The sequence below is a fragment of the Melospiza georgiana genome, chromosome Z, assembly GCF_028018845.1.
Source record: "Melospiza georgiana isolate bMelGeo1 chromosome Z, bMelGeo1.pri, whole genome shotgun sequence".
Classification (NCBI taxonomy): domain Eukaryota; kingdom Metazoa; phylum Chordata; class Aves; order Passeriformes; family Passerellidae; genus Melospiza; species Melospiza georgiana.
Genome location: NC_080465.1, coordinates 81,070,967 through 81,087,858, shown reverse-complemented (window position 1 = coordinate 81,087,858; position 16,892 = coordinate 81,070,967). Strand labels below are relative to the sequence as shown.

The 16,892-nt window shown below is 39.5% G+C and overlaps 1 protein-coding gene across 2 annotated transcripts in view; it reads left to right on the top strand.

Annotated features, from left to right (window-relative positions):
- Positions 1 to 14,458, top strand: part of SMAD2 (SMAD family member 2) — a 48,239-nt gene extending 33,781 nt beyond the window's left edge. Inside the window, exons 4-11 of one of the 2 annotated variants that reach the window (XM_058043643.1) lie at positions 754 to 947; positions 1,427 to 1,561; positions 4,613 to 4,687; positions 6,286 to 6,339; positions 7,406 to 7,618; positions 9,366 to 9,503; positions 9,660 to 9,804; positions 14,176 to 14,458. In XM_058043643.1, coding sequence (XP_057899626.1) covers positions 754 to 947; positions 1,427 to 1,561; positions 4,613 to 4,687; positions 6,286 to 6,339; positions 7,406 to 7,618; positions 9,366 to 9,503; positions 9,660 to 9,804; positions 14,176 to 14,299 — 1,078 coding nt within the window. In that variant the 3' untranslated portion in view covers positions 14,300 to 14,458. The remainder of the gene's footprint in view (positions 1 to 753; positions 948 to 1,426; positions 1,562 to 4,612; positions 4,688 to 6,285; positions 6,340 to 7,405; positions 7,619 to 9,365; positions 9,504 to 9,659; positions 9,805 to 14,175) is intronic. The other variant, XM_058043644.1, reaches the window with a different exon arrangement.
- The last annotated feature ends 2,434 nt before the right edge of the window (positions 14,459 to 16,892 follow it).

Sequence of the window (16,892 nt, the reverse complement as noted above, 5' to 3'; positions counted from 1 at the left end):
GGCTCAGATACGAGCTACTAAAGAATTGTTTGTAAATTCTTCAGTACTTAATGGTGGGCAAATTCTAAACAGGGTCTTTATTTTTTCATGTCACATTACTTGATTTGTGTATTGAGGTTTGTCTCCCATCCCATAACAATCATAAACATCTGCATTTGTGTAAGCATATGCAGTCTGTCTTAAAACTAGCAAAACATTTTCAGCTGGTAGCAAGGCAGATGAAGTGAAGAAGATAAACTGTACAGCCCTTACAAGATGTGCATTCATGTGTTTTGCATTGCAGTTATACTGCCATGTGGATCACTTGGGCAGCTGACTGCTTATAGGCTTATTTGCAGTCCTGTGGGAGTTCTTATGCTTAAAACCATAAAGCATCCATGCCACAGCAAAGCCTTGAGGTGCCTTTAGCAGTGGAAGGGACCATTAAGTGTGTGATTTTATTTTTAACAACTGTGTTCTGCATTAAAAAAAAAAAGTATATGAAGCAATCATTCTAAATACTTGGTTGTATGTAAGTGGCTTTTAATGAACTCTAAATTCACTGGCAATAATTTGAGCAGCTCAAACATGAGTTGACATTGCTTGATACGATCATTGTCATTGCATTTGAAGCCTTTCAGTTAGAGTATAGATGTCACTCGCAGAGTCAGCGCCCTGAGTTCTGAGAATGAGCTCCCCATCCGTGTGCTCTGTTGCTGGAGGGCCGAGGCAGCGCGCAGTGTGTAAACGCTTCTCCACGTCTCTCCCCTGCAGATCCCTCGATGGCCGTCTGCAGGTGTCTCACCGCAAGGGACTGCCTCATGTCATTTACTGCCGCCTCTGGCGCTGGCCAGACCTGCACAGCCACCATGAACTTAAGGCAATTGAAAACTGTGAATATGCTTTTAATCTTAAAAAGGATGAAGTATGTGTAAACCCTTACCACTACCAGAGAGTGGAGACACCAGGTAGGAGGACTGCTTCTGACTTTCTGTGTCAGCATCTGTTTGTGTTTATTCAGCATGATGTTTTAAATGAAAAATGAGAGAAAGGTGATGTCCTGTCTTGATATAAGTACAAGATTATTTTTGAGATCGTATCCCTGAAAGTTCTTAATAGTAAAGTTACTGAAAAATCTTTACAAATGTGTTTATAAACACTTCCAGGACTGCTAGCAGTTTCCAGCTGGCCAGGGGCAATTCAGACTAGATACGACAAAAAAGTTGATTTGCCTTTGTTAATGTGGAGTGGTCTTATTTAAGGCACCTCAGGAATCACATCTCTTCCAGTAACTAGCTGTGCAAATGTAGAATTAGCGGTGCTGAGTTTCAGAAGATTTCAAAACATCTGAAGAAACTCTTAAAAGTTTTAGATTTATTGTTTTTCATTTTAGCTTACAAAATTGTGTATTTTGATTACCAGTGATTTTTGAGTTTTGCCTTTCCAGTCTTGCCTCCTGTGCTCGTGCCACGGCACACTGAGATCCTAACGGAGCTGCCACCTCTGGATGACTATACCCATTCCATTCCTGAGAACACTAACTTTCCAGCTGGGATTGAGCCACAGAGCAATTACATACCAGGTATTTTCTTAACTCCCACTCTAGACAGTGTGTTCTGACATTGTGCCCCTGGAACAAAGATGGTCATTTCATCCTTTTAAATGATCAAATTAATTGAAATATGCACCACTAAATCAGATTTAGTTGATCTCATGTACTAATTCCAGTGGAAATACCTAAACAATGTTGTTTGCAGAACGTGATCCTGCATGAAACTATATTGCTGTCATTTCACAATAGCTGACTTGGTTTCAGTAGCTTGAGATTCAGAATGCTAATAAGTCCACAGTAGATCTTCACCTTCTGCTTTAAGCCTCTTTCATAAACATACAAGGGGTTGCCAAATGCTGTGCGTTTGAGATTGAGTAATAAATTGATGCTCAATCCCATCCTGTGTAATATGTGGAGAAGACTTTTAAGTTGCAATGTAGTGACTTAAGTGTTTTGATCTGTAGTTCACATCAGTAGTGGTCTGCTTTAGCTTTTTGTTACTATTGTGTGCATGTTGTTTTATCTTTCTGTATGAAAGAGCAACCTAACAATACTGAACTGTTAAAGAGTTTCTCCTCCCTCTCTTTTCCCCCCCAAAATAAACAATGTTAAACTGCTGCACCTGAAACCCTGTTACCCTCATTGAAACAAAATTGGTGACCTTTTTTTCCTGCCCCAACTTCCTGTTTCCTATCTCTTCAGGAAGTCGCATGGAGTGTAAAACCAAGCAAAGCTGAAGTTTGCTCATAAATGTTTAATGCATTCATGTTACAAATAAGCTGAAAATTCACATCTGGAGTCTCTGAAAGAATGAGATGACTGCCCCAAAACTCAAATATGTGCAATGTACATATTTGTACATAAGTTGTACTTACAGGTCTTAATCAGAATGTTGCTTGTGTTTTCTTTAAATATATCCAAGAATTGAAATGGCATGAAACAATCAATTAATTTGACCTTTCTGTTTAATTTTGGCCTCATCAGTTTCCATCTTTATAGAGCAATTGAAGGCACTAGGAGTTGGTGTTGCTTTCTTAACTTGCTTATACTTTAACTCAAACTGAGGGCTTTTGGTAAGGTTTGCAAACAGCTTACTGGAAAGCCACTTTCTGCAAACACAGTGCTATGGAAATGAGCTAAAGTAGTTATTTGCAGGAAGTTTGCTCAAGAAGATTGTAGGCATTCACATGATCTTCAAATGTTTATGCAGGTAACCACACCTCCTTCTCTTTGTCACTGACACCCTCCTCCTGTGCTCATATCATGGTATCTTACTTTATTTGACCTTGCTGACTTAATCTGGAACGCTTGGCTGGGTTCTGATAAGCCTTGTGTGCCTTGATAGCCTTCTTCAGAGAACCATTTTCTTCAGTGGTAGGGCAGGCTCACATCTGGTAGCTTTGTACCCCAGACCTGTCTCAGTACTTGATCTGCAAGGGAGAAGGTGCAAGGTGGCCTTTGAGAGCTGCATGTTCCAGTTGAGGTTCTGGATTAGCTGAGCTGCATCACCCACACTTCTGGCAGCACTCAAGCTCTAAATTTTTGGTGTCCCACCTGAGTGCTCATTTCCAGCTGTGTGGTGCTCATCCTCTGACCCTAAACTGCTAAAAGTACTAGGTAGAATAAATCTTCTGTGTTTGGGCAGAGACTAGACATGGAAAGTAATCTGTGCCAAAGAGCCTAGATTAGCAACTGGAAACAGGAGTCATGGGTTGGATTAGAAATGTGTATTGACCTTTTGCCACAGCTGTGGGTTTAGCTGTAGCTAATGATTTGGAGAAGGGTGGAGTCCCCTTTATCACAATGAATGCTGTAAAAATCTTCAAAATGGATATGATTTTTGTTATTGTATTTCTTACTAGTGATGATTTCCTTTAATTGTCCTTTTAAATTGAATTCTGTCAAGTCTATACTTAGCACACAGAATGAATCAAAGATAAAATTCTCTCAGTTAATTTTACTTTAATCAACTGACTTAATCTAGTTTCCTCTCACTGGTTTCCTTCTGATCTCATAATATTGCAGTACATCTCAGACATGATGCTTGTAATAACTGTATTTTATTTCTTAAGCAAAAAGTCTTTATCTTTAAGGTTCTGCTGTTTGGTAATAGTGCAATTAAAGATGTTTAACCCCTGGGAGTTTCAGAGACAATTCTAAGGTGATTGTAGAGATAGTTACCTTCAAACACTTTCACGAAAGAAACACAGGTTTTGCCTGTAATATGTAGGAAAAGACATTTGCCCAGTTCAAAGAAATTTATTTCCTGAAATGCAGTTGGTTAACTTGTTATGTGGATTACAAAGAACATCTTGAGTGGAAAAAAGGAACATGCATACTCTCCTGGGTTTTGAAGATATTTCAGAGGAATTAGACACAGTTTCTGGTATCAGAACGCTTCAAAGTTGGTTCTGAATTTACTTTGGTCTGTGAAATTCTGTCTTTAAAGAAAGCTAGTTAAAAGAGTAGATGATAGTTTTAATAGAGCTCAGAAGTATCAGTGGTAACAATAACAGAACTTTTGCAGTGTTTTAAGTCAATAGAGTTAGAAATGAGTCAAATCAGCTGTTGTGTATGGAAGAAATACATATTTGGGAGCTGAACTGAAAAACAACCTTTAAATCTAACAGCTTCAGTAAGGTGTGGGAGGGTATCTGATCTGATGGTTATCCTACGTGAAGACAGCTCACATTATTTTTTGTGGAAATCACCAGATGGTTTTTTTCTTTTGTGATTCTACTAAATATGAAAGCTGTGGATCACAATTACAAAATTGTTACTCATTGTAGTGACAGCAACTTATCTTAAATGGAACAAACAAGGATTCTCATATTTATATAACAAATTTCAGCAACTGATTGACATACAAAAGAAGATACATTTTACATACCAATAAGGCAGGTAACCTGTTTGAAGTCCTACTGTAAGGAAAAAGGGACAGCAAAATTACATTCAGATTCAGTGTTCAGCTGGTGTAACAGAGCTCATGAAGATGTCATGACAGAATCCACAAGACTTGGATCTTACAATAGTTTCCCTAGTCATTTTACAAATTGGTGGATTTTTCTTTTTTTTTATAAGAAACACCTCCTCCAGGATATATCAGTGAAGATGGAGAAACAAGTGACCAGCAGCTGAACCAAAGCATGGATACAGGTAAGATTTATTTTTCATCACTTTCAAGGCTTTGTATTAGTAGCTGTGATCCCTCTGCATAGGAGCATGAATTCAGCCCAAAAGATGATTGCAGTTTTGCTCTGTAAAACCTGGTGTTTTATGCCTAAAATACCACTTCCAGTCTTTAATGAACAAAGCAGATTTTGCCAGGGAAATGCTTCTAAAACATTCTGTGACTTATTAAGTATATTACATTTGTTCTGTAACAGAAGCATACAAGTCTAATTAAGACTTGACCAGAAACCCTTAAAATAGATTTTAATAGCTAATTGGTTTCAACCATTCCCCGGCAAACAGGTTCATTGAAGCACTATGTCTGTGGCCTAAACAAGGTATAGACAGTCTGTGTTCTGAGAACCGTCTCTAACTCTGACAAACTTACCACTTCTGCCATGTTTAAAATTAAACATTAAAGTTCTTGTGTGGAAGGTTCTGTGGCAAAAGTAACGGCATTTGTGCCTTTGTATGTAAGGGTTTCTAGATAATGTGGTTGACCTTAGACTTGGACAAAGCACAGTTAATGTGCTGGGTAAGAGCCTCCTGCTGTGTGTTGGCAGACTTGAGTGTGCTTGGTTAGCTAATGTTAGCAACCATTTTCAGTAAGTTGGAATCTGCTGCACCAGTTTCTGTAAGAACTGCAATATTTTCCCACTATGTGACAATAAATACCTGAATTAAAACAGCCTGACATCAGTGGTCACTGTAGGAATGTTTCTGTGAAAGCTTTTCTGTATTTTGCCACCTTGTGTGCAAATTGTGTTGGAGAGTTCATTTTTTTTATGAGTGTTTAAATTCCTCCTTCTGGGAAAGAATTATTTCCTCAAATGAGGAAATCTAGCTTGCTCTTTTCTGGTGATCATAGAATCATAAATTATAGAATGGTTTGGGATAAAAGGGACCTTAGAGACCGTCTCTTTCCACCAGGGACACCTTCCACTACCCCAGGTTGCTCCCAGCCATGTCCAGCCTGGCCTTGGACACTTCCAGGTATGGGGCAGTCACAGCTTCTCTGGGAAACCTGTGCCAGGGCCTCACCATCCTCAGCATAAAGATTTATTTTCCCAATATCTAATCTAAATCTCTCCTCTTTCAGTTTGAAGACTTTGCCTCTTCTCCTGTCACTACCTGCTCTTGTAAACAGTCCCTTTCCAACTTTCTTGAAGGCTCCCTTCAGATACTGGAAGGTCTTTTCCAAGATAACTCTTTTCCTTTGAGAACAGAGAGGCAATGTCTTGCTTGTCTCATCGACTCTTTCTTACCTGTTTTTTTACTGAATTTGGGAAATCACTACCTTCTCACTGGAGAAGTGCATAAATAATGTTGGGAGTGGGTGCCAAGTGGCAGTTCTGCCAAAATACAGTGCTAAGTTAATTGAGTCTTTACAAGGAGTGGGGTACACAGAAGTCTGGAAGATTGAATGAAATCCTAATTCAGAGTAAGTGTGTGATATTCCAGAAAACTGATGTTTCTTACTCTGAAAAACTTCAATGAAAACCTGATGTAGATAATGGTTATGCCTACTGATCTGAAATAATAAAAAACATTTGCTCTGAAACCTGTCTGTCTTGCTTCAACAGGATCTCCAGCAGAGCTGTCTCCTAGTACTCTCTCTCCAGTTAATCATAGCCTGGGTAAGCTGGAAATACTTACAATTATTTCTCCATGTGTAGTGATTCTTCATTATATATGTAATTACTTTAAAAGTGAAAATGTGCTGTAAGAAATTAAGAGCTATATTAAGAGGTCATTCTTGTGTTGGCTTCCTGGTGTTAAGCATAATGGGGCTGGGTTAATCACTTGTTAACAATTACTCTATTTCTGTACCTGTTGAGCTCGTAGCAAAGAGAAGAAGTAGTATCTTTGTGTGTGCAGGAATAGCATTTATAAAATGAATAGTTTAAAAGGATGTTTGCCTCTCTGTGATGCTGCCCAGACTTGCTGTCTCCCTTGTGTGTGTGTTCTGCTGCTCTTCTCATGTACTGTTTCACCTGTAACCACAGCACAGTAGTTGCTCCCACATTAGTAGCCCACCTGCTTTGATCCAGTGCTATTGCTGTGTGTCTGTAAGTGCCGCAGGAAGATCAGATTGCCATGGGTTTATTTAAGGAATGGTGACAGGATGTGACAGGAAAATGCAGAACGCTGAGTAAGTAATTAGGGTAGGTAAAAAGGGGAAGCAGTGAAGAAAAAAGCCTGAAGATACACAGGGAAGAGTCTCTAGTAGGGGACAATAAAGTAGCTTGGAACTACCTTTATCTAAAGAGAGAGTTTAATACAAAAGAACATGATTATCTTTTTTTTTTTTTCTTTTTGTTGTTCCGTGTTTGATAGTTTAATCTTTTCTTTAATGCTGCCAAAATGTTTGCAAGCTACAGAAAAGGCAACAGGAATGTCTCAACGTCTGGCGCTCAGAGCACCATTAGCTTAATCATTTTGCCGAGCAAAATGCAAGTACTGAACTAAATGAGCTGTGGTCAGATTAGATCATCCCTTCTTCCCCTCCTCCTTCCCTTGTGTGGAAGATTGAATTCCATTCTGTTTACTGAAGTAGGTAAAAAGGACAGCAAGCAAAATATAGTTTGAGTAGTTTGAGGAGACTACTGCTGTCATTTCTGGGAGAGACAAATAGCAGGGTAGATCGATCTACTTTCAGCCTCAAAATCTGTGTTAAGTTTGGTTTTTAAAATTTTTTTTTAGACTTGCAACCAGTTACTTACTCGGAGCCTGCGTTTTGGTGTTCAATAGCATATTATGAGTTGAATCAAAGAGTGGGAGAAACCTTCCATGCGTCTCAGCCTTCCCTGACTGTAGATGGCTTTACAGATCCATCAAATTCAGAGCGATTTTGTCTAGGTCTGCTTTCCAATGTAAACAGAAATGCTACAGTGGAAATGACAAGGCGACATATAGGTAAAGATCTCTGATCTTTTAACTATTTAATTTCATTTTGTTGGTTAAATTATCTGGAATGACCCAGGTAGGATGTGGGTTGGGTTCCTTTCACCCTTGTGCAGCCAGCCGTCAGCCATATCTCTCAGGGCTTGTCAAGGATAGTTTGGTTTCACTGGCTGAGAACAGAAGTGGAAAGACAGAGTCACTGCTTCTGAAATTAGGGAGAAGCATGGCAGCTTCTGCTGCTGAAGCCAGTTTGAACTGGGAAGAGATGTAGTGATGGCTAGAGCTGAAAGGAGCTGCCTTTCCTCACTTGGTAGCCCCATAGCTGGTGCCAGCTGCAGTCACACAGCTGTCACCCTCCGGGCAGCACAGGAGCAAGCCACTCTACTGTGTGGCACTCCAGTAGCTCACATTGCTGTTCTTGCCTTCTGGAAAATGATAGTGCACCAAAGCATCCCAGGGGGCAGATTTGTGGCTTCCAGCGTCCTCAATGGACCACTCTGCCCTGAGCAGCATTTATATTCAGATTTGCTTGTAATTGAAATTTAAGCTTCAATTACAATATATTCCCATGTTGCTTAGTTTACTGTAGTTTATAAAATGCAGAATGGACACTGATAGAATGAAATTCTGGATTCTTTTCTGGAATGGGAAAAGCTGCTATTGAGAACCCATTGTTCTGACATGATTAAGGTTTTCTTTGTAATGGTTAGTCAAGAATGTTGTTTTCCACAATGCAGTGTCTTGACTTCAGGTTCTTCAGTAAACTACATTCATTCTTTTTTTTTTTTCTGGATACTTTCATTAGCAACATTTATGAGATTTGTTGTTGTTGTTATTTTTACTTGCAGTAAAATTTCAGCCTCTTCAGTAGAACTGACTCCTTTTATGCCAAGTCCAAATGCCAAATCCAGATGCTTGTCTAATAAAGTTTTAGATGTGCAGAAACCCAGGCTGTGCTTGTGCTGCCTGGTCAAAATGATCAATGATAAGGAAGAGCAAAAATCTCATGAGCCCTTACTCTTTAATAGAGGGAGCTCACATTTTGTTTGAAAAATTGTTTTAACGAAAAAGGCGAATGGAAACTATGGCCTCTAAAGTATCTGTTAATTATAAATAGTTCTCTCTGGGAGATCATTTGCACATTATTTACTTTCTGCTAGAAATAAACCATGCAGATTTGTTTTCCACTCAGAGACAGAACAAAGTAACAATTTAAAGGTGGAAAATTGAGTTTGTTTTTTTTTTCACAGTTTTTTTTGTTTGTAATAGGGCTAAATGAAATCATATTGGTTTTTTTAAAGCAGCACAGGGGTATGCAATAGGTTGTGAAATAGTGTGGGTGTATGTAAGTGGAGAGTTTTGCAGTGGTGAACTTATGTTTTCTCCTTTGACCATAGTGGCCTGTGCTGCTTCACATACAATGCCTTAATATTAGCACAAGTTTTAATTCTGTTTTATGAACACTGCTTCTGAGCTTGGATTTGGTTACAAGCCATTATATGGCTAAAAAAGGCTCTTTCACTTTTGACCAAAAATTATTCTGCTTTTTTTCCTTCATATATTTTGCATTCATGGGAGAAAAATCCAATTTAATTGTGTTCTGCTCCTGCTACAGCTGTCAGCACAGCACTGAGGTCGTGTAGATAATTGATTTCTGTTTGTGTTGTAAAGAAAGACCTTGGCTTTCTCTGAAAAATAAACTTCCTTGTTCCCCAATCTAGTCATACCATAACTAGAGTTCCTTTGAATTTTGCTACAGGCAGGGGAGTGCGTCTGTACTACATTGGCGGAGAGGTTTTTGCCGAGTGCCTGAGTGATAGCGCGATCTTCGTTCAGAGCCCCAACTGCAATCAAAGATACGGCTGGCATCCTGCAACTGTGTGCAAGATTCCTCCAGGTCAGTGGCCTGCCAAAGGTCTTGGGTGAAAGCACCCAGTGGAGGTGGTCACTGTATGATGTTTGCTTTCCTTTTTTGTAGTTTCTTCATAGATTCAGACTTCTGTGTAGCAAGTGCAGGTGTATTCACTGACTGTACCTTTTTGACTCTTTATAGGATGCAATCTAAAAATCTTTAATAACCAAGAATTTGCTGCTCTTCTGGCTCAATCTGTGAATCAGGGCTTTGAAGCAGTCTATCAGCTTACTAGAATGTGTACCATAAGAATGAGCTTTGTTAAAGGATGGGGGGCTGAATACAGGTAAGAAAATAACCTCCTTTGTTCTTAAATTTTGAGTTAATAATTTTTGTTTTTTCACTAGTATACCATTTCTGTCTGGCTTGTATGTATGTAAGCCATACATACACACTTCTTGCTGCTATTGTGGATATGCTCTCTGCAAATTGAACCCATATTTTCCATTTTTCCCCCCCCTCAGCTATGGAACTGCTAAGTTACAAAGTCCATAAACTGATTTTAGGGTTGCGTTGAAGCCAACTGTTGAGCAAGGAATGTCGTCAAAGTTCCGTTCCCTTGCTCAGCCCTGCTGGCTTGCATGTTGTGGTGAAATCCACGCCATCATCTTAAAGTTCCACGGTTTGTGCTGTGAGATTATTTGCTGTGTGTTAGACTTGCAGTCATTCTGGTCTCTGTCCTGCTCTGCATGTAGCATGAATTCCTCAGGCTGTGGTGCAGGATGGGGTTGGTGGTACCCAGCGGAGAGATGGGCAGTGCCTCTTGCAGAATGGAATAGCTGGAGAGCATGCATCTAAGGGATGGCAAGTATTTTGGAACTTACAGTGGAAAAAGCTTTGCAGGAGTAAGATGATTGTGTTTATGTAGTAAAACTTCTAAAAACAGTTCTTTGAGTGGAAAGAAATAGCATTCTATCTGCTTTGGAATAGATTCTAATTGTGTTCTCTATTAGCACAAATGAAAAGTGGTAGTTGAGGACTGTTTTTAATGCAGTATGGAAATTCAAGAAGAAAAGGAATTGACTTCTAATTGAGCAGTTCTAAAGATTTCATTATTTTGGAGAGCTAGACCTGTGGTTTTAAACAAATCTCTTAAACCTCTCTAGAAATTGTCCACTGAAAGAATGAAGTTTGACAAGTCAATACCCTAATGCAATACATAACGATTTTTTTAAAAGCCATATAATTTCTGAAGTTGAATAATGGTGTGTAGGCTCCACTTGGGTTGATTCCTTTATCTGATCTTGAAATACATACATGTAAATAGCAGAGTCGGTATGTGGGGGAGGTTTCTCAGCTAAATGAAGCCAATTTTGTAGTAGTCTAATGAGATGAAATGAGAAATTTAAGTAATGGAATAAATTGGTACCTCTTTGTTAGGAAGAAGTAAGAAAAAAATCTGGCTCAGGTTTAAAGAGCTATTGGATTTGGCCCTGAAGGAGTATGTATACACTCAGGCATAATTAAATACAACATTCAAATCTGAGCAGAAGAAAGGCTTAATCAGTCAGATTATATAGAGGCATCTTGAAGTGAGTGTAAGTGCTGGTTTAAAACTGTAGGGAGGCTTTTGTTAAAGTTGATTCTGAGTGGGGAGAATGTTGGTGGTTGGTCTATAAACTGTTTGTAGACCGTAGGATTGAAAAAGCTGCAGTGGTAGCACTGCCAAAACGGCACAAAAACTGGTTACTGACTCATGATGAACTAATTTCTTTGCACATCTCTTTAAGATGATGCTAATAAATTACTGATACACAAAGCTTGTAAATATGCTCTAGCTGGGATTAGAGCAAGAAGAGGTGGCTCCAATGACATAACCTTGAATTTAAATTAATGTAGCTTGACTTGTTGAAATGGATCAGGAAACACTGTAAACCCCATCACTCTTGTTAAAACATCTGTGCTTCATTATTATGTGAAAAAAACATTTCTCATAGAACAAGCTTAGGCAGAGGCAAAGCATTACTTGCATTTTGAGCATATGTGCGTAAATGTGCAGGTACAGCAAGGTGATATGTTTTATAGGCTTGGTGGACACAATACCTAACAAAGCTTTTTGCTTTGTTACATGTTGGCCCAAATTGGGGATGGTAGAAGTTCAGATCACCAGTCAAATGCTCATGTTAGTGCAGGAACAATCCAGGTCCAGGATCATCTTCTGAACAAAGTTCAGCAGAGGTAATAAGTGATCTTTGAACTGGAAATCTTTGGGTTGAAGAGGTTGCGTTTTTAGCTTTAAGATGGCTGCTCAGTGACTGTCACTATTTTACCAGTTTTTACCAGCGTGGTGCAAAGGGAGGATTGTTGAACTGAACCAGTTGTAAAATTTTGAGGAATTGTGTTGTGAAACACATTGTAGGAGAGTTGACAGTGGTGGAATAATGAACTTCCTTCTTTGGGAGAGGATTCAAGAGTAAATGCAATCTATATTTCCTGTGGTTTAGATTTGTTTTTCTGTTGTATCACTTTGTTCTGACATAGGCATTTGGAGCTAAGATAACTGTTTTGTAGAGTGCTGAAAGAGCACAGACCCCAGCTGCTGTCTTCTCCTAGAAAATGTGAAACTTTTGAAATCAATCTTCACTGTCTTAATCTTTCTGCCTTTTCAGTTCCTCTGTTTATATAAACAGATTTCCTTAAAGGAAAGGGCTGCATGCCGACAGTAAAAATGAAGGAGCTCCGTTTGTGTCTGACTAATCTGCTGCCTTTGAATCTTGGGATGGCTGGAGTTACTACAAAAAACTGGCTTAGCAACCATTGTCTTGCCAGTCTGGTTAGGGAAAACTCCCATGCCTAGAGTGGGTACAGTGAAATAGGATTTCTCAGGCAGAATTTGTTTTGTCCAATACTGATTTCTTTACTTTGGAGATGAGAAGGAAGATGTTTGAATAGCAGATCTGTGAAACAAAGGTATGTGGGAGAGAGAATGAAGCTTTTATGGTTGTCAGTCCTTCAGCTTTACTGAAATGTGCTATATTTGTTTAAATTAAGGTCTTCTATTGTGGAAAATTATAGGCAAGCTATAAAAGACAAGGGAAACCCAATTTCTACGTCAGTTGTTTCTGTGAGGATGTTGTAGTACAAAACACATGTAGAAGTGTAAGATTATGGGAAATCAGAGATAAAGTTTGGTGTTCCTTTGCGATACCATCAGTTAGCACAGTGCAACCACACACTGTGTTTTGATACAGTGTTTCTGACAACATCTGCCAATTTCCTTGGTACATTTATCATGTAGTTTACCTCAAAAAGCCAGAGCTTATGATCACCATAGCATTGTGCTGTTGGCCACGCTGGCAGTGCAGAGCCAAGGGCTTCTATTCCATATTTCTCAGTAGTTGTCTACAAAATTCAAATCCAGGTATGCATGCAGACCCTTGAAAGGTTGAGATACAGCTGCACACAGTTGTTTGTGGTGTGAACACTGCATCAGCTGGACAACCTTCACTTCTGAATTTCTTTTCAGAAGTAAGGCTTTTGGTGTGGCACTTGAAGAAAATACTTGTGATGTTATTCTTCAGGGTGAAATATTCTTCATTTATTATGAACAAGCAGGTAATTATTGATTTGTCTTACATATGTGAAATGCTTTGGAGTTCTGGGACCTTTTTTTCTGGAAGAGGTTTAGTAACAGTTACGGTAATGGTTACAGATTTTTATCTCTGTGTACTAGGTATGGATGGAAACATATCTAATCATAGGATGCAGAATTCTGTGGCTGCTGAGCCTGCTCTCTGGCTGTAGTGGGTTGACTCTGACTGGATTCCAGGCAGCCACCAAAGTAGCTCTCTCCTGTCCACAGCTGGACTGGGGAGAGAAAATGGAGCAAAATAGTAATGAGATAAGGACCAGGAGAAACCCTCACCAAATACCATTTGGGTAAACAGCCTTGAATCAGAATTATTGAATGAATTATTGCTAACAAAACCAGAGCAAGATAATGAGAAGTAAAATAACGCCTAAAGCACCTTCACCCCTTGCCAGCTCTACCTTCTCCCCCAGCTGCAAAGGGAGGTGGGAATGCGTGTCATTGTCAGTTCTTTAAGTGTTGTTCCTGCCACTACTCAGGAAGAGGAGTTGGAATCCTTCCCCTGCTCCAGTGTGAGATCCCTCCCACAGGAGACAGTTCTACATGAACTTCTCCAGTGTGAGTCCATCCCATGGGCAACAATTCTCCATGATCTGCTGCAATGTGGATCACACTTCCATGGGATGTGGTCCTTCAGGGACAGGCTGCTCCAGCATGGGCTTCCCTCTCCACATGCCTCCCAGGGGCTCACAGCCTCTCTCAGGCACCCCCTGCTCTGGCGTGGGCTACTCCAGGGGCTGCAGGTGCATCTCTGCAACCGTGGTGCCCTCCATGGGATGCAGGGGAATCTCAGCTCTGGCACCTGGGGCAGCTCCTGTCCCTCCTTCTCCACTGCCCTTTGTGTCTGCAGAGTCATTCCTCTTACTTGTTCTCACCCTGTTCTTCTGTGGCGATTAAAACTGGGTAACAACCTCATTTTTTTCTTAAATCTGTTATCCCAGAGGCATCACCATTCCTAGCTGGCCCAGCCTTGACCAGCAGCATGTCCATCTTCAGAGCTGCCAAAGGATATCTCACCTGGTGACACCAACCCCATGGAGTGACTTTTCCCTATTCTTTGTTTTCTAGGCGGCAGACGGTAACAAGCACTCCTTGCTGGATTGAGCTTCACCTGAACGGGCCTCTACAGTGGCTGGACAAAGTATTGACTCAGATGGGCTCCCCTTCAGTTCGCTGCTCCAGCATGTCCTAAAACTCTCCTCTGTCACCTGTGGGCTAAAAAAGGAGTCCAGTCAACAGACTTAATATAACAGCTCGTCTGTCGTAGTATTTGTGTGTGGTCCCCATGAACTGTTTACTATCTAAAAAGGTTTTTTAAAAAGGAAAAAAAAAAAAAAAGAAAAAGAAAAAAAAAAAGAAAAGAAAAGAAAAAAGAAAAAACAGCACTTGAGGTCTCATCAGTTAAAGCACCTTGTGGATTCTGTTTCCTATACTCTGATACTAGATGAAAATTTAGTGTATAGAAAAGCCTTCTTCAGAAAGAAGGGACAGTTCTAAAGACTCTTTAATGGTGTTTTTTATTGGGTATATAATTGAGTGTCCTAATGGTTATCAATAACATGAATAGCTAAGTATATATACAGATAATGTATCATGATCTCAAATATCACAGTATTGTGCTGTTCTACATTTTAGTTCCCATAAAAAGTAATTTTGGTTTTTTGATTGGGGCAAGTATCTCATGAAATTCCAAGACTTTGCTCCCTTATTCTTTTATATTTTTTTAATATAAGCAGGTTTTCAAGTTGTCCTAAACATAAAAAGACTTTCCTTATAGAAAAGCTGATTTTTTTTTTTTTTGCTGCGTTCTTAAAGAAAAGTCCCTTGATTGGAAGGGAAAGAAATGTCTTGAGTTTCATCTGTGAAGTCTTAAGACACTTTATATACTTAATGGGGCCTAAAATGAATTCATATTATAAATTCTGAGCGTCCATCACACTAGCAGTCTACTTTTTGATACCCATTTGAGTTGATGCATCTGTTGCCAGCAATATTGCTGGCAGTGGTGTAATTTGGGACTTTTTTATACCTTGGATCATTGAAATGAGTGATTTTTTTCTCATGGACTGAGAATTTACCATGGCTTTAGATATTGGATTAAGTGCACAAGGTTATTGGCTTACCCCTTACATCTGTAATTTTTTTCTTTTCATTGAATAAGTCTTACCCCTTATCATCTGTATTTTTTTCATTTTTTCATGTCACTAAAATTAATGGGGTTTAGTTTTTGGAGCCGTATACCTTGAAAAATTATTTCCTGGGTTAAGCTAGACTCTTTGTTTAGGTTTTAAATAGATGCAGCTTCTTAACATATTTCAGTAACAGAATTTAAATTTCTTATCTGAGTCGCTTTTATAGTTTACTTACACACCAGATCATACGCATTCATTATGTCATAATGGGCCTTGTTATTAAAAGTAGTTGCTTCTGCAAAACCTCTAGGATAGTGGTTGCTGAGGTATGACCAGCGAAGGAGGACTTCCAGGTTCTTCATGACAGTGCATGTTATTGTGAACCCTTGGACACTACAGCTGCACCATATTAAAAATATTCTGAAATATATTCTACAAATAAGTCTGGGTTGGGGCTGGGTTGGGAAACTGTATAGAAGGGTTATTCTGACTTGAAAAATACACATCTTACTAACAATCTTGTGATCTAGCTGTCTGTCATTCTTTTGTTATTGTGGCAGTAGCAGGATTGCCTTTGTCTGTTTTTTTCCATTGTTTCATCAATTACACTAGTTCTGTACTTTGTAAGTACAGCTAGTGATAACTTAGCTTTGAGAACAAAAATGTGGCCAGTGTTACAGCTTTTAATCACTTGACTGAATTGATGATAGTGATGGATATTTTTATGCCATAATGACTAGGGCATAGAAGCAATACCAAAAATCAAGCCTTGAGAAAATGGGCCGGACACCTTTCAAAAATTGGCAAAGCAGTTACCAGTTTGTGCTAGTTTTACCAGTAGACTAATGTATTGGTAGAACTTGTGGACCTAAGAAATAAGCTTCATGCGTGTTGCATTTGCCTAATATGTGAATACACTAATAAAAGTTTTAATTCTCAAAATGGCCATTGTTTTTTTTTTTAATTAATTACTGTGTATATTTTTTCATTGAAGGTCAAGAGTTGCCCTTATCCACCCTGTTAAATGGTACAAGTGTCCTGCATGTGGTGGGTGGAAAGGCAGAGTTTAGATCCTAATACCACTTTCCATGCAGCTGTTGTGGAGGTTCTGGATCTGTGTGTGTTTGGTGGTACAGACTCCTGCTCCTGATGGAGTTTATTAAAGCAGTTGTTTTTTCCCTGCCACAATCAAATTGCATCCTGCTATCTCAGGTGTTTACTTTCACCTGTGAGACAGATAAGATTAATTTTCCTGGGTCAGACTCCCATTTTCGAGCAGGTTGCAGCTTGAATCAGTTGGGTGGCCTAATGCTGTGGTCTCCTTGCTGTGGATTTCTGAATGTGCCTTTCACCTGTGGCAGTGTTAGTTGCTTTGCCTCGAGCACTGTAGTAACCTTGACTCTGCCTCTTCTCAGGGTGGGCACTTCCAAGCAGAGTGCCAGGACCCTGCAGACAATGCCTGTGGACCATGCTGGTCTGTGCTGAAGTCACTGTTTTTGACTGCTGCTGGTACCATTTAAATGTTCTCCTGCCATTGCAGTTCCAGCCACAGCTTAGAGGCACAAGGGAGTTTATCTGTGTTTGTAATGTTCACTTGTCCGTGTTTCATTTCAGTGCCTTTGGCAGTTCTTGACTAACTTTAATCTACTCCTG